The following is a 20,191-nucleotide window of genomic DNA, read 5'->3' as shown; positions in this document are numbered from 1 at the left end:
CTTGCTATCCACTTAGCCCATACATTGTCTCAAGCCTCAGATCCACAAACTGACACCTAGACCGGTCCGAATATCCTAGCTCGGAAGCCGTCTCCGATGTCAGGAACCTGCATCAAAAATTTGTTAACAAACAATTAACCATGACTCATAGTGATTAATCGATGTGGCTCGACTCTTTGATTCCGGATGTTGACCAAACCTCTTTTATCCCCTCCAAATCTTCGTCTTGTTACCGTGATGTTAAATCCCAAAACCCAACCTCAATGTCTTGAATGAATTGGTCTGGACTGATCAGAACTCGGAAAGAACCTTCTTTCTCTTCTGGACAGTCTTTCGGAACTTTCCGGTAGTTAATCGGTCTTCGGAAAATGTCTATACTTCTAAAGCACCTCACTTCTTTCTCTCTCTCTCTCTCTCTCTCTCTCTCTCTCTAAGCCGCGTTTTTTGGTGTCCTTGGTGTGTCTTAATGAGTAAAAATGAACCAGGGTAGCTGGGTATATATAGAAGTTGCCGGCCAATAAGAATGAGCCACCTGATCGCATGTGTGTCGTCCTGCATGCTTTCGGTCGCATGCGTGGCGACACATGGGCGTCCAAATGCCCTGTTGCATGCTCTCTAGCCATGCCAGAAGACACCTCCACGTCCACTTGCCCTTCAGCATGTCTGGTGTTCATGCATCGCGACACACGGGCCTCTGCATGTCGGTTCGCATGCGCATATCACAGGTATTGCGACACCTCGTGCTTCTGTGTGTCAACCTGCATGGAACTGCTTCATGCACGTCTACACCTCTTTCTTGTGTTGAAACTCAGCAGGTTAATTGGTTGACACCACGTCATGATCCCTTAGATCAAGCCACCTCGAGCTTCTAGGTCGATTTGCGCGATTTCGGTCCTTCTGGTGAATTTTCGTCCCGCGATCAATCCAGAATATTTTTCCGCTCCCGTTCTGATGAGCTAAATATTTTTAAGAGACTCCAGACTAACCTTAACCTTGAGAATAAAAATTTTCCGAGCCTTCGGCTTCCCCGAGAAATTCTATAAAACCAAAATTTGGGTTTTTTTTTAAGACGGAGTATTACATTCTCGTTCCCTTATTAGAATTTGTCCTCGAATTCTCTAAGGATCCGGTGATCCCCCTTCTTCCATTACTACATCTTCGTGGAAGAACTCTGGATGCAACGCTTTGAATCTTGATTCATCCTCCCATGTCACAACTACACGGTTCCGTTTACCCCAGAAAACTTGGACTTGAGGAATTTCTCGATTCTTCAATCTTCGTATCCGACGTTCACCTATTCGGATTGGTCCCTCTGGATAAGTGAGGTTGTTTGCAGGTTTTCGATTTGCTCTGTCTCAATAGCGTTGTGATCATGAAGATGTTTTCGCAGCATTGATACGTGAAATACTGGATGTATTTGCATCTCTTCAGGTAGGTTGAGGCGGTAAGCAACATCTCCGATTCGTTCTTCAATATGGTAAGGCCCAATGAATCTAACAGCTAGCTTCCCGACCTTCCCGAATCTCTCCTTTCCTTTCTGAGCTGACACTTTCAGATAAACCCAATCACCAATACTGAACACCACTTCTCGCCTTGATTGATCGGTGTACTTCTTTTGTCTATCCTGCGCTTTCTTCATATTGGTTTGAATGATCTCTAACTTTTTCATCGTCTCTTCTATAATTTCGGGTCCAAACTCTCTTCTTTCTCCGACTTCGGTCCAACATAAAGGTGTTTTGCATGGTCTCCCATAAAGCGCCTCATATGGTGCCATACCTATGCTAAAATGAAAGCTGTTGTTGTAGGAGAATTCGACTAATGGTAAATGCTTTCCCCAGCTTCCCGCCCAATCCAATATACACATCCGTATCATATCCTCTATGGTGTGAATGGTTCTTTCGGTTTGCCCGTCCGTCTCGGGATGATACGCGGTGCTTATGAATAACTTAGTTCCCACTGCTTCTTGTAACGCCTTCCAAAAATTTAAGGTGAATCTAGGATCTCGATCGAAGACTATATATGTTTGCACACCATGCAACCTCACAATTTGGTCCACATACATCTCTGCCAATACTTCTACCTTATCGGTTTCCTTCATAGGTAACAAGTGCGCCACCTTCGCCAGTCTGTCGACAATCACCCATATTGCGTTATTTGATCAACCTCGAGCTGGGGGTAACCCAGTGATGAAATCCATGGATATGGAATCCCATTTCCACTGAGGTACTGGTAAGCTTTGTAACAACCCTCCTGGAATCTGTTGCTCGACTTTCACTTGTTGACAAGTTTGACATTGAGTCACCCATCGCGCCACTGATTTCTTCATTCCTGGCCAATGATAATACCTTCGGATATCTCGATACATTTTCGTACTCCCGGGGTGGATACTGAGTGACGAATGATGCGCCGACTTCAAAATCTCATGTCGTAGCCCTTCTCCTTGTGGTACTGAAATCATCCCATTAAGTAATAGTGTACCATCTGGCGCCATATGATATCCACTTGGGTTTGGACCTTCTTGACTTCCTCAATAATTATCTTTAACTTTTCATCACGTTGTTGCTCCTGTCTGATCCGTGCGAGTAAACCAGCCTGGTTTACTGCATGCATGCCTAATGGCTCACTTGGCTCTCCTTCAATTGCCCATAAAGTCATCAACTTAAGTTCATTCAATAACGCTTCCACTTCCTTTCCAACATCGGACGTCAACTTTCTACGACTTAATGCATCTGCGACTACATTAGCTTTGCCTGAATGATATTGAATCTTCAGGTCGTAATCTGCCACAAACTCCATCCATCGCCTTTGTCGGAGGTTCAAATCAGGCTGTGTGAACAAGTACTTGAGACTCTTATGATCTCTGAATACTTCCACGACTTCTCCATATAAGTAAGATCGCCAAATCCTTAACGCAAAAACCACCGCCACCATTTCTAAATCGTGTGTTGGGTAGTTCTCTTCATGTTTTCTGAGTTGCCTTGATGCATAAGCAATTACTTTGCCTTCCTGCATCAACACACAACCCAACCCAACCCTAGAAGCATCTGCGTACACAGTGTAAGGTTTACCTTGTTCAGGTAATGCCAATACCGGTGTTGTGGTCAAAGCTTTCTTCAGTCTCTGAAATGCTTCCTCTGTTTCTTTTCCCCAGATGAACGAAACTCCTTTTCCAGTCAACTTTGTCAGGGGCTTAGCGATCGATGAAAATTTCTTGACGAACTTTCGATAATGCCCGGCTAACCCGAGGAAACTTCTTACCTCAGTTACCGTTGATGGTCTTTGCCATTCCTCGATGGCTTTCACCTTTTCTGAATCTACGGAAACTCCTTCTCCAGACACACGGTGCCCCAAGAACCCGATCTCTCTTTTCCAGAAAGAACACTTGCTGAACTTGGCATACAGCTTCTGGTTTCTTAACAGTTCCAACACTAGCTTCAAGTGTGCTTTGTGCTCGACCTCTGTCTTGGAATATATTAAAATGTCATCGATGAAGATTATCACGAACTTGTCGAGATAATCGTGGAAGACTTCATTCATCAGTCTCATGAAGGTCGCCGGTGAGTTAGTAAGGCCAAAAGGCATTACTACAAACTCGTATTGTCCATAACGAGTTCTAAATGCAGTCTTCATAACATCACCTTCTGATATTGGAATCTGATGATAGCCCGACGCAAAGTCGATCTTTGAAAACCAACTTGCTCCCCTTAGCTGATCCAACAACTCATCTATCCTGAAGAGGATACTTATCTTTGATGGTGATATTGTTGATTCCTCGATAATCAATGCAAAGTCGCATACTACCATCCTTCTTCTTGGCAAATAAGACCGGAGCTCCCCATGGTGAAGAGCTAGGTCTTATGAAATCTTTCTCCATTAAATCTTCAAGTTGTTTCTTCAGCTCTGCTAACTCTGCGGGTGTCATGCGGTGGAGGTAACTCTTTTAACGCCGCAAACACATCCTCAAACTCTTGTACGACTGCAATATCCGTAATTTCAACTCCATTGCTAGCGGGTCCTTCACTAGCAGTTACTGTTACCAGATACGCTTCTCCATCCTTGAGCAAATCTTCCACTCTCAAGGCAGCTACTAAAGACACATACTTGCTTGGACTGATCCCATAGAACACTATTTGCCATTGCCCGTTCTCCTTGAACAAAATACGACCTTTTCCCCAATCTAATTGAGCCCGATAACCTGATAACCAATCCATGCCCAGAATAACCTAATATCCCTTTAAAGGCACCACCAAAAAATCTGCCAAGAACATCTTCTCACAAATGACTAACGGAACTCTTCTAATGCATTCTTTTGCTTGGAGGGTTTGGTCTCCGGGAGTCATTACAGCCACATCCATCCTGTCAATCACAAATGAACCCACAAACTTGACAGCTACCTCAGGGGTCGTAAGACTATGTGTTGCCCCGGAGTCGAACAATACATGTGTGGGACTCCCCGCAACATGTAAAGTTCCTGCCAAAACATCAACAACATAATAATTATCCAATAGAAATTAACCAATCCATGACAAGCAGTCACACAACATAAAGTCAAATTAGTAAGGCTAAAGAACCCAAATACCTGTGATGGAACCCGTAGATGGGCCTGGAGGTTTAGGATCATCTAGTTCTAAAGCGTAAACTCTACCTCCTATAGCTTGCCTTTTTGGCGCTGGTGCGATTGCATGTGGAGCTGGAGGAGGATGGACAGTGATTGGCGTAGCTGGGATAGGACGGTTGACGCTGCACTGGGTAGATATGTGCCCTTTCTTTCCACACGTGAAACATGTAGGATTGTAGGAGTTTGACTGAAAGGATCTAGGTTTCTTCCCGAAGCATTCACTCGAGTTATGACCTGTCTTGCCACAGTTAAAGCATTTTCCTGTGAACAGAGATCGTCTAGTTGGCCCTCCCGATTCCTTTTCTTTATCTTTACCCTTAAAAGATCTTTGGTATCCACCATACTTACCTTCTTGATGCTGCTTGAATTTCTTACTTGCCGCCTTCTCAGCTTCCAATCCGATCTCCACATTCACAGCCTTTTCCACTAGCTCGGTGAGACTCTCGTAGTTCCCGGCTGCCAGTCTATTTTCCAACTCTGGTTTTAGACCAAACAGAAAGTTGGATATCATGGTCTCCTCATCATCTTGTCCTCGCAGCACGTGTCGTCGCAGTCGCATAAATTCAGATTCATATTCTTTAACCGTCTTATCTCCTTGTACCAAGTTTGCAAACTGGCGTTGAAGCCTTCGCTTGGATTCAGAAGTGAAGTACTTGCGTTCAAATTCTTGTTTGAATGCCACCCAAGTGGTGACCAGATGTCCCACTTGGCGATCCCTACTCTCCCACCATTCTGCTGCGTCTTTGTCTAAGTAATTTACTGCCATTTTTTTCTTAGACTCTTTAGAACACGTCAGGGTCTCAAAGTTTTTCTCCATAGTTCGAAGCCACTGGTCGGCTTGAAATGGATCTGTCCCGCCTTCATAATGTGGTGTCTTCATATTCTTCATGGCAGTTATCAACGGTAACATCGGTGTAGCCGCTGTAGGTTGTGATGGCATAAGTGGCTGAGGTTGCACCTGAGGTTGTTGCAGTGACCTCACTATCACATCATGAAGCATCTTCAGAGTGTGCTCCATTCCTACTCCTTGTTGTGGTTGATCATGAACTTCTGGTTTAATCGGGTTGTTCCGCCTCCCTGGTCTAGGTCCTTGGCCACTTGAATCGCTATCACCTATATCTTGTCTTCCCCTTACAGTACGGTATGGTGGAAAGTTTTCTTCTCGTGGTATTTCTTGATCATGTCCAAACAGATTGTTGTTTCTTCCTACATTTTCTTCACTGGATCCTTGGTTGGTGTGCACCAGTGTTTGCACCATTCCTGTTGGACCCGAATATGACCCTCAGGTGAGGTACCGATAAGCGTGAGCTAGCATGTGGGTTGCGATAAGCCCATCATAACAAAGGGAGCTGAAAGCCGAGCTGACGACTGGACCTGGGAGACATCATAGCAGAGGTCACGACAGAAAGTGAGCTAACACCTTAAGAGACTCGGTCAAGAGGAGCCTAAAGCGAGTTCCGTAATTGAAGCCGAATATCTCGGAGAACAGTTGAAGGGTTGCCAACGAAACCTAGACTATATAAAGACGGAGAAGATAAAAGACAATCCATCTCTTTTCCATGTATCAACTTTTGTACTAGATTAAAAGCATTACATATTCTTTAGTAATCATCTCAAGATACATTCCTTTGTATTCATCATCTTTCAACTCATCAATAAAATCATATTCATTCTTCAAGTTTATTTACGGGATTCAGCCCACGATTCTCATTCATCTCTCTTGACCTAACCTAAATCTAAGAAGTGAAACCTTGTCTCTCACAATTCCCTCGGATTCATATCCCGGTCCTCTTCTTCTTGAGACTCTTTCTGTACCCAGCATCCAATCCTGTCCTCCTTCACTCCTTCCTCTTCTTGTCATCTGCAATCCACGAACAAGGAATTTTCTATTAAGAATACTAATTAAAACGAAACTCTGCTGGTTTCCTAACACATCTTTTGCGACACATTTGACTCGATAAAACACAGAAAGTACGTGATTGACCGCATGATCTAAACCATGCTATGATACCACCTTTGTAACACCCTCGAACCCTTTTAGACATCGGTCAGTCAGCCGGGCAACAATCAAACAAGAACATGCCCGAACGACCTTCCTCTGCCAAGTTTGGAAGTGTTACGACGGGTTGAGAATAGACTTTCCAAGTCACAAAACATAATTTTGTAACCAAGAATATCCATTTAAAACTCGTTTCCTCTAATCTTCGGCCTGAGGCTTTGCAACCCGTACCGAATCATAGAGTTGTGTCAGGTTGAACTAACCTAATATCAGATTCAACACGTCACGATTATAAACATACTTTATTTCATATATATAAAACACGAAGTTCACAAGCCCAAAATATTATAAATAGGGTAAATGGACGCAGCGGAAAGTAAAACATACATTCATATATCTAGAAACAAGTCTTTAGCAAAAGATGTCCAATCTACACCAACTCCTACAGTTCCGCGAGCGCTATGGTCCTTTCTACTGGTCACCTGCAAAAGGATGTGAGGAATGAGTGAACTAGTTTCACTCAGTGAGGCAGGGTTCCCTATCTAGCATATACAAATACCCGTCATTCTAAACCCCACCCCAAACACAAGCAAGACGGGTAGTTCAACAATCAATATTCAAGATCATAAAGCATGACCGATTTAAGCAATAAACCTTTAAAAAATAATAAATCAAACACTCTTTATGAGTGTCACATCAATCAACCATATATATATACTCCTAGGGCCCAACAGAATCATTTTTCCTCCACATAAGGGACACCGGCAATCCCTTCACTAATACACCACACATGCGTAGGCGCTCGGGAATCGCCCGGTCACGGTCCTCAATTGGAATCGTCGTGCCCCAGTCCTCTATCGGACTCGCCGGGGGATGTCACATCCACGTGTGGCACTCTGCCTTGGTGATCAAGCCAAGTTAAACCGAGCCCATAACTTTCTGGACCACGACCGGTTTAGTGGTACCAATTGAGGAAGCAATGACATGCAAACTACTACTAGAACCACCACGAGGTTCTCACACAACAGTACCAACAAGAGGTACATACCATATCAACATATAATACTCACACAATCACAATAACCTGGGTGCTTAGACTAGTCTTGCTATCCACTTAGCCCAGACATTGTCTCAAGCCTCGGATCCACAAACTGACACCTAGACCGGTCCGGCTATCCTAGCTCGGAAGCCGTATCCGCTGTCAGGAACCTGCATTAAAAATTTGTTAACAAACAATTAACCATGACTCACAGTGATTAAGCGATTTGGTTCGACTCTTTGATTTCGGATGTTGACCAAACCCCTTTTATCCCCTCCAAATCTTCGTCTTGGTACCATGATTTTAAATCCCAAAACCCAACCTCAATGTCTTGAATGAATTGCTCTAGACTGATCAGAACTCGGAAAGAACCTTCTTTCTCATCTGGACAGTCTTTCGAAACTTCCCGGCAGTTTATCGGTCTTCGAAAAATGTCTATACTTCTAAAGCACCTCACTTCTTTCTATCTCACTCTCTCTAAGCCACGTTTTGGAGTGTCCTTGGTGTGTCTGAATGAGTAAAAATGAACCAGGGTAGCTGGGTATATATAGAAGTTTCCGGCCAATAAGAATGAGCAACCCAATCGCATGTGTGTCGTCATGCATGCTTCCGGTCGCATGCGTGGCGACACATGAGCGTCCACATGCCATTTTACATGCTCTCTAGCCATGCCAGAAGTCATCCTCCACGTCCACTTTCCCTTCAGCATGTCTGGTGTTCATGCATCGCGACACACGGGCCTCTGCGTGTCGGTTCGCATGCGCAGATCACAGGTATTGCGACACCTCGTGCTTCTGTGTGTCAAGCTGCATGGAAATGCTTCATGCACATCTACAACTCCTTCTTGTGTTGACACTCAGCAGGTTAAATGGTTAACGCCACGTCCTGATCCCTTAGATCAAGCCACCTCAAGCTTCTAGGTCGATTTGCGCGATTTCGGCCCTTTTGGTGAATTTTCGTCCCGCGATCAATCCAGAATATTTTTCCGCTCCCGTTCTGATGAGCTAAATATTTTTAATAGACTCTAGACTAACCTTAACCTTGAGGATAAAAATTTTCCGAGCTTTCGGCTTCCCCGAAAAATTCCATAAAACCGAAATTAGGGTTTTTTTTTTTAAGACGGGATATTACAGTACAGGTACTCTAACTTTGTCGAACATGGAGATTACACTATTAGCATCCGCAAGCGCCACATCTTGTGGAGTGGACACAATCACAACACCTGTAAACATAAGCGCACACTGAGTAAACTAAATTACACACACGACTTGTCTAATCTTAACAACAACTCAGATATGTATTATATATACCAAAGAACGTAACACACAAGGTAGTAGACGAATCCCTCTTTGCATAGCCTACAAAATTAGATGCTTGCCTATCATTGGTGATAATAATTGGAGAATTCCCTCTTTGATTCAACAACGAATAGCTGAACTCGGCATTAACAACATTATGGTCCACCCCATAATCCTTACACACCATCATCTTGAGCTTCTCTAATGGAGTAGTAGTTTCTAATGTTACCATTAGACCACGCCTTTCTTTGTCTACTACGAAACTCCACTCTTCACTGCAACTAGACATCCATTCACCAGATTTAACATAGATTAGAACCATGTTGTATTGATAGAGAGAAGAGATGATTATGTGGATGAAGAAGAGAGAACACACAAAAAACGAAGAGAAAAAGATCGTGGGAGAAGGAGAAAAACGTGGGAGAAAATATTCTATGAGATATTTAGGGAAGATTTAGTTTAGATTTAGGAAACATCTTTAACCGAATATGGAAGTTTCCATATTTTCCGGATTTCCCGTAGAATATATATCCTAGCTAACTCAGAACACAGTAGAGTAGATATGAAACATATTATTCCTTAAGCGCCACATAAGGTAAAAGGTAGAACATGTTATTACACAAAATATAGATAAGGTATATCACTGCGTTGTGGCTATATGTCGTTATCAAGCTGTAGGTATACTGAAGACATCTTTCTTGATTATAACGTTTCGAAATATAGCTTTGTTAGAATATATAAGAAATGATAGTTTACCTTGTATACCCAAGATATATATATGTATACAACTTAGTATCCAATTTCTAGACTAAGTAGATGACCATAATGAGTATTCTAACTGTAGCTAGAAGATAAAATAAAATATGATTCCACTTTAAAAAAAAAAAACTTTTGAACATATATATTGTCATACTTACGATTCCAATAGTTTTCATATTTTTTTACATTTTTAATATTCAGTTTACTATTTTCCCATGAAAGAAGGGTAAAATATGTCCAAAATTGCCCAAAATATCAGAAATCCTATTGTGACAAATAAAAGTTCAAAGTGTCCCATTTTACCAATTTTTTTTTTCTACATCCACTTTAGTTTACCAATCATGCTTTAAGAAAAATTTTAAAGCTACAACTATAAAAACTAAAATAGGAAACAAAATATCTTTGGAAATCAAATTTTCTAGAGCTTTATATTTAGTGCTTTGGAAATAATTAATCTACAGATACATCAATAAAATCTACAGCTGTTATTCTAAACCCAAAAAATAAAAGTCGCAACACTTACCAATCATCCCCTATATCCGTTCTATTGCGTCCATCAAGTCATTTTCACAAAGCTCTCTCTCAGCAGATAATTATTATATTTGTTGCAAAATATAAGATATTTTAGGAAAAATGCAAATATTAAGAAGTATATTTTTACCTAAAGTGATTAGAAATATAAATTAAAATTACTTTAACCAATTATAAAATAAGCTATAAGTTATAAAGTGTTGCATACTTTCTAAGAAAACAAAAACAAATTACATAGAAAGTTGAAAACATGAAACATAACATTATATTCTGAAACAGAGGGAATATTGTCAAAGAAAAAAAGGAAAATTATTTTTTTTAGAGCAAAAAAATGATAACTATGTTCTTTTAGACTAATATCTATTTTTGTGTCATTTTTGCCTATAATATCTTTTAATATTTTTGAAAATAAATTTAATAAATAGTTTTACAAACAAAAAAAAAAATTGGAAAAATAGTAACTATATGAACTTAGTGGTATTTTTTTGAGTTCTAAAAATGTTTAAATCATAATTTTCAGATTTTGTTCTAAATAAAGTAGAAATGACATTCTACGAAGTAGAAAACGAAATCCACTTTTTTCATTGAATCTACAATGTTTAGAATATTTGATCTACGTAAATAAGAGTATTCTAAAAATATTTAGAATACAAATTCTGCGCTTAACCTACCGATCTAAAATCATTAAAAATAAAAATCTACACATTAATATAAATCTAAAACACGTAGAAACCGACTTCTACTGATTTACTGTAAAACTAAAACATGTAGAAATCAAAATCTACACATTACTATAATTCTAAAAACATGTACAAACCGATTTCTACATATTAGATGTATTCTATGGATAAGAAATCAGTTCCTAAAAATATGGAAACAAAATATTTGGGAATATTCATTTTCATATTTTGAAAAAATTGATTTTTTTTTTTAAAAAACAAAAAAACACAAAAAGTGGTAATCTTCTTCTCACGACGTCTTCTATATTCCATTGATTGTTCACAAAAATTTCACATTATTTCTACCACAATTCATATCTATGCTTCCACAGATCTATCGGTCTATAATTCGAGATCGGTCGATCTGTATGACATCGACCTTTGCCGATCGAGTGAAATGGACCAGGTCGATCAGTATATACTCCGCGTTTTTTTTATTCTGCATAATGATCAGGATCGATCGATCAGTTCGACCTTGTAATTTCGGATCGATCGATCCCGCTTGATCGAATCCATTATTTATTATATTTAAAATTTACAATTTAAAGGCATTATTGCCATTTTAAAAATAATTAGCCTAATGGGACATAAAATATATGAGATTAGTCTAAAGGAACATAGTTATCATTTTTTTGGTCTAAATTATATAACACGAGCTAATCACATTAGGTTAACTTGTAATTTCGTTGAACCGAATAATCAAAAGCACTTATTTTCAACAAAAAAAAAAAGAATAATCAAAAACACTTTTGGTAAACAGAGGGAATAGCCTTTCGCTGAACCATACCAACAAAAGCACCAATCTGGCAAAGGGCTAACCTTTGGCATGCGTCAAAGCTCAAAGGGCTCAAACTTTCGAACAATTGTCCTTAAACACTCTTCTTAAGCGCAATTATCAGATTAGCATCAAAACCAAACCATCTTGCTAACTTGTCTTTTAAATCAATTCGAAGATGTCATCGTCTCTCTCCCGCCCTTCCTATTCTTCCTCCTCCCGCACCTCGTCTCCTTTCTTCTCGAATCACTCTTCCCTCATCAATGGCGACACACGACGCTCACTCTCACTCCTCTCCGCCTCTCCTCAGGAGCTATGTCTTAGATCGCAGAGGAAGTCCGTTCAGAGCTCTGTTGTATTGCAAGACGGTAACTTTACTTGGATTCTCTGTACCCTCTTAAAGTTTTCCTGAATTGGGTTTTACTCTCTGTGCCTTTGGGTTGCTGGTATAGCGTAAAGCTTGAAACTTTGGATTATATACAATTGGTTTCAGGGGCAGTAGTAGTCACGAACTCGAGCCCAATTGAGAAACTGAAAGACGGACTTTTATCTATTCCGTCACAAGAAGTTGTGGCAGAGCTTGGTGGCGGGGAACATGAGTCAACAGTTAGTATCACGGTGGTTGGAGCGTCTGGTGATCTTGCCAAGAAGAAGATATTCCCAGCTCTTTTCGCACTTTACTACGAAGGCTGCCTTCCTCAGGTAAATAGAAGCTTCCTCTCCTTCTGGTGTGATTCTTACGTTGAATTGAATGTATGTGGTAAGCTGTTATTTGTTTTTTTTTTAACAGCATTTTACAATATACGGCTATGCAAGGAGTAAGATGACAGATGGTGAACTTAGACACATGGTCAGCAAAACACTGACTTGTAGGATTGATAAGAGGTGATTTTTAATCATTGTAGACATGGTTTCTTTTCAGTTTGGTACTTTGTCAGAGATGATTAAGATTTTAAACTGCTGAGTGTTAATCTGATATTTATCAGGGCAAACTGTAGTGAAAAGATGGAAGAGTTTCTCAAGAGATGTTTTTACCACACGGGTCAGTATGATTCTCAGGAACATTTTGTTGCATTAGACAAGAAGCTCAAAGAGCATGAGGTATTTATCCTCTGCTAATTAACTTCTTTATGATTGATTCCCTTGCAACCAAATTGCATCATTGCCTCATTTTTCTAAAGACTAGGTAGGTGATATGATTTAGAATATGACACCTGGACACAGAAGTAGGAAAAGTATTGTTGTTTCTGTGAAATTAGTAGAAACTAGAAAAGTTTGGTCTTCTTACTTCTATTTCAGAGGTTTGCTTCATCCATCACAAAACTATTTACAGGGTGGAAGACTCTCGAACCGCCTTTTTTACCTCTCAATCCCTCCAAACATCTTTGTGGACGCGGTGAAATGTGCAAGCTCATCTGCTTCATCTCTCAGTGGATGGACTAGGGTCATTGTCGAGAAGCCTTTTGGCCGAGATTCCAAAACCTCTGCTGCTTTAACAAACTCCCTTAAGCACTACCTGGAGGAAGACCAAATATTCAGGTGGGAGATCTTGTCCTTATACTCACATTATTTAGTAAAACTGTAATCAGTGCTGATATGGAGAGTAATATTTTCTTTTTTAACAGGATAGACCATTACTTAGGAAAGGAGCTAGTTGAGAACTTATCAGTTCTCCGATTCTCAAATCTCATATTCGAACCGTTATGGTCAAGGCAGTACATACAGAACGTGCAGTTCATATTCTCTGAGGACTTCGGCACCGAAGGACGCGGAGGTTACTTTGACCATTACGGAATAATAAGAGACATAATGCAGAATCACCTCCTTCAGATACTAGCTCTCTTCGCCATGGAGACGCCCGTTAGTTTGGACGCAGAGGATATCAGAAACGAAAAGGTGAAAGTTCTGCGTTCGATGAGGCCAATACAACTCGAAGACGTGGTGATAGGACAGTACAAGGGGACCGCCAAAGGAGGAGTCACTTATCCAGGCTACACCGATGATACAACTGTACCGAAAGATAGCTTGACGCCGACGTTTGCTGCTGCTGCGCTCTTTATAGACAATTCGAGATGGGACGGTGTGCCTTTTCTGATGAAAGCTGGGAAAGCATTGCACACTAGGAGGTAACCAAAAACTTTTTTGGAATGTTTTGTTTTTTTTTCTAATAAGTAAATATTATTTATGCTTTGATTGTCTATAGTGCGGAGATAAGGGTGCAGTTTAGGCATGTGCCTGGGAATTTATATAACCGGAACTCTGGTGGTACTAATCTTGACCAGACTACAAATGAGCTTGTCATCCGTGTCCAACCAGATGAAGGAATCTATTTGAAAATCAACAACAAGGTTCCTGGTTTGGGAATGAGATTAGATCAGAGTCATTTGAATCTTCTTTATTCAACAAGGTGAGTTGAGGAAACAATAAAGAAAAGATTTTGGTTTTCTTATGATATATAGTTTCATATACCTTTTTTGGCTGTTGAAGGTATTCAAAGGAGATACCAGATGCATATGAGAGGCTGCTGCTGGATGCAATAGAAGGTGAACGAAGGTTGTTTATTAGAAGCGATGAACTTGACGCTGCTTGGGCGCTTTTCACTCCGTTGCTCAAAGAGGTTGAGGAAAAGAAGATGATTCCAGAGTTGTATCCTTACGGCAGTCGTGGTCCAGTTGGTGCTCATTATCTAGCCGCAAAACACAATGTCCAATGGGGAGACCTTTAGTCTCGACCAGTAAAAGTGTGTAAGAGTTAGTTAATCAACCTTTTTGTTCCATAGATCCACGTTTGAGTATTCTCATTGATTTGTGTTGGGGACAATGAAAATATTTTTGAATAAGAAGGGTTCTGAGGGACTGTATCTTGAATAATAAGTAAAAGGGTTTCTCTTGGTATGTTATTGTTTCCACCAATTTAATTGAATTTAGTTGCCGACCAAAAAAAAGAAGTTTAATTTGGTCTAATTAGTATTTTCTTTGGTTCTACAAAGATAACATTTTTAAAAGCCTCAAACACTTTAAATAATTTTATGATACCAAAAATAATATATTTATAATATTATAGTTTTAACAAATTAATATTCTGCATATTAATTAATACAAGTAAAATAGGTAAATAAACAAAAATGTTTGCTGAAAACATAAATATTTTTATTTTTATGAAACAAATAGAAAAGTATCAACAATTCACATATTTATTTTAATTGTAAATTTGTAATACATCACACGTATCAGTTTATCTATATATATATATATTTAGTTCACTTTGTATATTTTTTTTTATTTGATAATAGAAGTTTAGTTGACAAAAGGAAAAGGACAAATCTCCAAAATAGCAGTTTTCTAAGTTTATATCACAAAAATAGCACTCTAAAACTAAAATGACCAAAATAGCATCTTTCTAAATTTATTCTTTGAAAATTTTAATTTTTTTTATTTTTCAAAATTTGAAATTTTATCCCCAAAACCTCATTTATCAACTCTAAACCCTAAACCCTAAACTCTAAACCCTAATACGTAAATCATAAACCCTAAACTCTAAACCCTAAACCCTAAACCCTAAACTCTAAACCCTTAACCCTAAAATCTAAACCCTAAACCCTAAACTCTAAACCCTAAACCCTAAACCCTAAATCCTAAACCCCACCCTTTAACTCTAAACCCTAAGTTTGTGACTTTTGATAAAACATTAAGTGTTATTTTTGTGACTTTTGACCTTAAGTACTAATTTGGGAACATAAACTTAATTTAATGCTATTTTTGTCTTTTTCTCAAAGGAAAATCTAAAAAAATTACCACTATGGAGGGAATATGTTTAGTTTAACAAGAGGGTGATTTTAAACTCGGGAACACTTGGTCAATCAATCTCTTATCAAGTCATTGATTCATTTTATTTATGTTAACCATTACCAATGGTTGCAATGAGCGGTTAATCAAAATCGTTAAAGGACAATTAAAAATTTAAAATGGTGGAGTCGTCACCGTCGTCGTTAATACCCGGCTTGACGGACGACGTAGCGGAGCTCTGCCTCTCGCGAATCCCGCGATATGACTTTCGGATCATTTCTCAGGTCTGCCGGCGATGGAGGAGGTTCCTCAAAAGCAAGCATTTCTCAGCCGTTCGAAAGTTGACCGGACCGGTGGAGGAGTTCATGTGTGTTCTGATGAAAAGCCAGTCCCCAGAAGACGGCAGCATGTGGGTAGAATACTTGTACGGGGAAGTTTTCGACGCCTCCGGAAACAATCTGGGACAGATCCCCAGCGTCCCTGCGCCTTTGAAGTCCCAATTCGGCGTCGAGGTGCTCGGTGGCGAAAAGATCGTGCTCGTCGGTGGATACGCGGAGGCTGAAGGATTTCCGATCGATGGGACCACCCGTATCTCTGCTTCTGCCGATGTTTACGAGTTCGATCCTGCGTCTAACAGGTCTGATTCTCTTTTTTTTTTTTTTTTTGTCTGAATTCCGACCAAAAGTGAAGAGGTTTTGTTTCTTATTTTTTCTTGTCGGAATGATATTAACAGCTGGAGGAAACTGGCGGGTATGAACGTACCACGTCGCGAGTTTGCGTTTGCTGTAGTGGACGGCCTTTTGTATGTGATCCGAGGCTTTTCCTCAGATGGGGAATGCCTTCAAAGCTCGGAAGTGTACAACCCGGAAACTAACCAATGGAGCTTCATGGATGAATGTCCAGACCGCCCTGACTTTCATCGTGCCTTCGCATTCTCCTTCAAGTCCAAACTCTTCGTTGTAGTGGGGACTATGGACATGGGAAACTAAGTTTTTTCTTACATAATTTGATGATGATGGCTTTTTTTTTCAGGCAATGAATCGAGGTTCATTGACATATATGACCCCAGAACTGAGACATGGGAAGAGTTAGACTCGGGGCAATCACTTTCGGTGTACTCCTACACTGTTGTTAGGAACAAGGTGTATTTCTTTGACCATAACAGTGACTATAAAAAGCCGGAACTAGGGGTGTTTGATCCAGAGGAGAATTCTTGGAGCTCAGTGTCTGTGCCTCGGTCCCCGGGTGCTTACTGGTGTAAAGTAGGGGAATGGAACAATAAGGTTATACTGGTTTCACCGCTCGGGGGACGTACCTTAATTCGTGACCTTGATAAAGAGAACGCGTCCAAGTGGAGAGACACACACATTAAACCATCTGGTTCTAACCCGACCATCGTTCTCATCAACTTCTGATTTCCCCATTTGGCTTCATTTGTGCTTTGGCCCTCAACTTCGTCAATGGTTTCTATATTTATAGTGTCCATGCCTACTAAACTTGTGTAAACATGTTTTCACAGATTGTTTTGCATTGCTTTGTTTCTGAAGCAGAGGGAGAAAATTTAAAAAAACCCATTTATGATGTTTATTAATCATCTTTTGTATGTTGCTGAAAAAAAAATCTGCCGTATGTTCAAGAAAGTATCTTGTTGTGAAAGCCTGAATACTTCATTCTTTTTAGTGTTGTTTATCTCCTTTAACTTTGTCAGATAAGTTGTGACATGCCCATGAATTATGAATAATCTTTATCAGTTTTTGACAATCTGTTTCAAAGAGTGGACATGTTAAGTAGTAGAACATGCATTTCATTCGTTCATGAGAATGCTTCAAGTTCAGCGTATATTGTAGATAATAAAGCGTAGCATCTACAAAGACTTGAACAGCATGATTCTCTCCACATTTCATTAGCTTGGTTGGAGTGTTTCTCACGTGTAGAGGGATGCCTTCATTCCGTCCAAAGCTTCTATTGCTTTGGTAGACATCAATGGATTTAGGAGACAAGTGCCAAGTAAGCGTGCATTGAGAAAGAACTACATGCATACTAACCCCGGAGATTTGACCTGAACCGAACCAAAATATTTTGGTTTTCTGTTTAGGTCCGGTTTAGAGTTGGGTTCAATTAGGAAATTTAAAAAACAATCAGTTATGGGTTTGGTTCGACAATCGGTTAGTTCGTTTTAGAAAAAAAAAAACCAAATCATATCGACTTTAACCAAATTATAAACCAAACTAATAAAAAATTTGACCCAAGCTAACCAGAATCTCGACGAAACAAAATAACCAGAATTATTCGATTTTTTTTATCAAAAATAAACCAAAAATCTAATTGAAGCTGAAAATTTTGGTTAGTTTCAGGGAATTTTCACAAATTAATCGAACCCAAACCATATTTGTTTTCGGTTGTGTTAAGCACAACTTTAACCGAAATAACCATAAACCGGACTATCCAAATCGAATTATCGGAATGAACCAAACCTGCAGGCCAAAGGCATACCCAAGAAATGCGAAGCTTTGATAGCACGCAACCACCTGAATAAGAGCTGAATGTGCTCGCTTTGAAAATTGAACAGTTTAATTAAGATGTTGTAGTTAATGAAGATGGATTACTCGTCAATTTATTTATATCAACCATAACTAACGATTTAAAACGCGGAAACACTTGGTCAATCTAATGTTATCAAGTGATTTGATTACTCAAAAGTCAATCAGCCATAACTAAATGATGCAATGAGCGATTAGTCGAAATCGTGGAGATCAAGTAAAATGGAGTCGTCGTCACCATCGTCGTTAATACCCGGCTTGACCGACGACGTAGCGGAGCTCTGCCTCTCGCGAATCCCTTACTCTGCCTTCCTGATCATTTCTCAGGTCTGCCGGCGATGGAGGACGTTCCTTAGGAGCGAGCATTTCTCAGCCGTTCGAAAGTTGACCGGATCGGTGGAGGAGTTCACGTGCGTTCTGATGGAAAGCCAGTTCGTAAGAGACGGCCGGTTCGTGAAATACTTGTTCGGGGAAGTCTTCGACGTCTCCGGGAACCGTCTGGGGAGGATTCCCACCTTCCCTGGGCCTTTCGTGAGCGGTTTCGGCGTCGCGGTGCTCCGTGGCAGAAAGATCGTGTTCTTCGGTGGGTATACGAGGGACGAAAGGTTTGCGATCAAAGGCACCACTATCTATGCTTCTGCCGATGTTCACGAGTTCGATCCTGCTACTAACAGGTCTTCTTCAACCTGAATCTCTCTTTCCTTAGAAACATAACATCTTTCTCTAAAAAGCTGTTTTGTCTGAATTTCTTTTTTTCCTTCTAACTAACAGGTCTTCTTTAACCTGAATTTCTCCTTCCTTAGAAACATAACATCTTTTGTCTGAATTTCTTTTTCTTTTTGCAAGAATGTTAATTAATTCAAACAAAAAAAACTGTTTTACACTTTTGTCTGAATTTCGACCAATGTGGAGAGGTTTTCATCTGAATTCTTCTTTTATATCTTTGTCGGAATGATATTAACAGCTGGAGGAAACTCGCGAATATGAACGTGCCACGTCACAACTTTGCATATGCTGTAGTGAACGGGCTTTTGTATGTGATCCGAGGCTTTTCCTCATTTGGTGATAGCCTTCTCAGCACGGAAGTGTACAACCCGAAAACTAACCAATGGAGCCTCATGGATTGTCCATACCGCCCGGTCTGGCGTGGCTTCGCATTCTCCTTCAAGTCCAAACTCTTCGTAGTAAGTGAGTATAAGAGCTATAGACATGGCCATATATAGATTTCGAATAAGTCTGGTTGAAGAAATTAAGTTTTTTCTTACATAATTTGATGATGGTTTTTTTTTCAGGCAATGAATCGAGGTTCATTGACATATATGACCCGAAAACGGAGACATGGAAAGAGTTAGACTCGGGGCAATCACTGTCGGTCTACTCCTACACAGTTATTAGAAACAAAGTGTATTTCTTTGACAGGAAAATGCCGGGACTGGGAGTGTTTGATCCAGAGGAGAATTCTTGGAGCTGGGTGGGTGTGCCTAGGTCCCCGGGTGGTTACTGGTTCAGACTAGGGGAATGGAACAATAAGGTTATTCTGATTGCACGGCTCGGGGGATGTAAGGCCTTAACTGGTGACCTTGATAAAGATAACGCGTCCAAGTGGAGAGCCACATACATTAAACCATCTGGTTCTAACGCGACCGTCGTTCTCATCAACTTCTGATTTCCCCATTTGGCTTCGTTCTTTTGCAAAAAAAAAACGTGTGTAGTATTTTGGGGCTGTTAACTTTGTGAGTTTGGCCATCAACTTTGTCAATGATTCCTATATTTGTGGTGTGTATGCCTGCTAAGTTTGTGTATATATGTTTTACGATTGTTTTGTATGGCTTTGTTACTGAAGCAGAGCGAGAAATTTTTTTAAAAACCCATTTATGATGTATTCCTCTTTTGTAATGTGCCTGAAAAAAGATAGAACTATCTATACGCCCAAGGAGAAGTTTGAGAAGCTCTTGTTCATCTTATCTACATGTAAAATATTTTGTACAAAAGAAAAGTTCAGCGCGGGCAAATGTGGCTGGGTATAATTTTTTTATTTATTTGAGGATCATTTGGATCAAATTTTGAATTGAAACGACTCAATGAGACAGGTAAAGTGGAGAGGATTTGACTTTCCAACATTAATTAT

At 40.0% G+C, this 20,191-nt stretch overlaps 3 protein-coding genes across 3 annotated transcripts; all 3 read left to right on the top strand.

Annotated features, from left to right (window-relative positions):
- The first annotated feature begins 11,707 nt into the window (after nt 1-11,707).
- Nucleotides 11,708-14,650, top strand: LOC106361746 (glucose-6-phosphate 1-dehydrogenase 3, chloroplastic-like). Its single transcript, XM_013801556.3, has 8 exons — nt 11,708-12,106; nt 12,232-12,440; nt 12,529-12,623; nt 12,725-12,839; nt 13,072-13,277; nt 13,364-13,864; nt 13,942-14,145; nt 14,226-14,650. The coding sequence occupies exons 1-8, from the start codon at nt 11,917-11,919 to the stop codon at nt 14,461-14,463; spliced, it is 1,758 nt and encodes a 585-aa protein (XP_013657010.1). The 5' UTR covers nt 11,708-11,916; the 3' UTR covers nt 14,464-14,650.
- Nucleotides 14,651-15,559: 909 nt separating this feature from the next.
- Nucleotides 15,560-17,215, top strand: LOC106360077 (putative F-box/kelch-repeat protein At1g27420). Its single transcript, XM_022698273.2, is given in 2 exon segments — nt 15,560-16,160; nt 16,257-17,215. Coding segments are annotated over 2 exon segments (1,140 nt in total). The 5' UTR covers nt 15,560-15,702; the 3' UTR covers nt 16,939-17,215.
- A 341-nt stretch (nt 17,216-17,556) lies between these two features.
- Nucleotides 17,557-19,911, top strand: LOC106361748 (putative F-box/kelch-repeat protein At1g27420). The gene is made up of 3 exons (XM_013801558.3): nt 17,557-18,737; nt 19,028-19,251; nt 19,356-19,911. The coding sequence occupies exons 1-3, from the start codon at nt 18,286-18,288 to the stop codon at nt 19,727-19,729; spliced, it is 1,050 nt and encodes a 349-aa protein (XP_013657012.1). The 5' UTR covers nt 17,557-18,285; the 3' UTR covers nt 19,730-19,911.
- The last annotated feature ends 280 nt before the right edge of the window (nt 19,912-20,191 follow it).

This window comes from Brassica napus, chromosome C3 (assembly GCF_020379485.1).
Source record: "Brassica napus cultivar Da-Ae chromosome C3, Da-Ae, whole genome shotgun sequence".
Lineage (NCBI taxonomy): Eukaryota > Viridiplantae > Streptophyta > Magnoliopsida > Brassicales > Brassicaceae > Brassica > Brassica napus.
The sequence above is the reverse complement of the archived record's forward strand: the minus strand, read 5'-3'. Positions and strand labels throughout refer to the sequence as shown.

What these genes read in the sequence shown, in the direction of transcription:
- LOC106361746 (XM_013801556.3), top strand. Translation starts at nt 11,917, where the DNA reads ATGTCATCGTCTCTCTCCCGCCCTTCCTATTCTTCCTCCTCCCGCACC. An exon ending in CTCTGTTGTATTGCAAGACG is followed by an intron (nt 12,107 to 12,231) that starts GTAACTTTACTT and finishes AATTGGTTTCAG; the next exon opens with GGGCAGTAGTAGTCACGAAC. An exon ending in AAAGCATTGCACACTAGGAG is followed by an intron (nt 13,865 to 13,941) that starts GTAACCAAAAAC and finishes GATTGTCTATAG; the next exon opens with TGCGGAGATAAGGGTGCAGT.
- LOC106361748 (XM_013801558.3), top strand. Translation starts at nt 18,286, where the DNA reads ATGGAGTCGTCGTCACCATCGTCGTTAATACCCGGCTTGACCGACGAC. An exon ending in TTCGATCCTGCTACTAACAG is followed by an intron (nt 18,738 to 19,027) that starts GTCTTCTTCAAC and finishes TGATATTAACAG; the next exon opens with CTGGAGGAAACTCGCGAATA. An exon ending in GTCCAAACTCTTCGTAGTAA is followed by an intron (nt 19,252 to 19,355) that starts GTGAGTATAAGA and finishes TTTTTTTTTCAG; the next exon opens with GCAATGAATCGAGGTTCATT.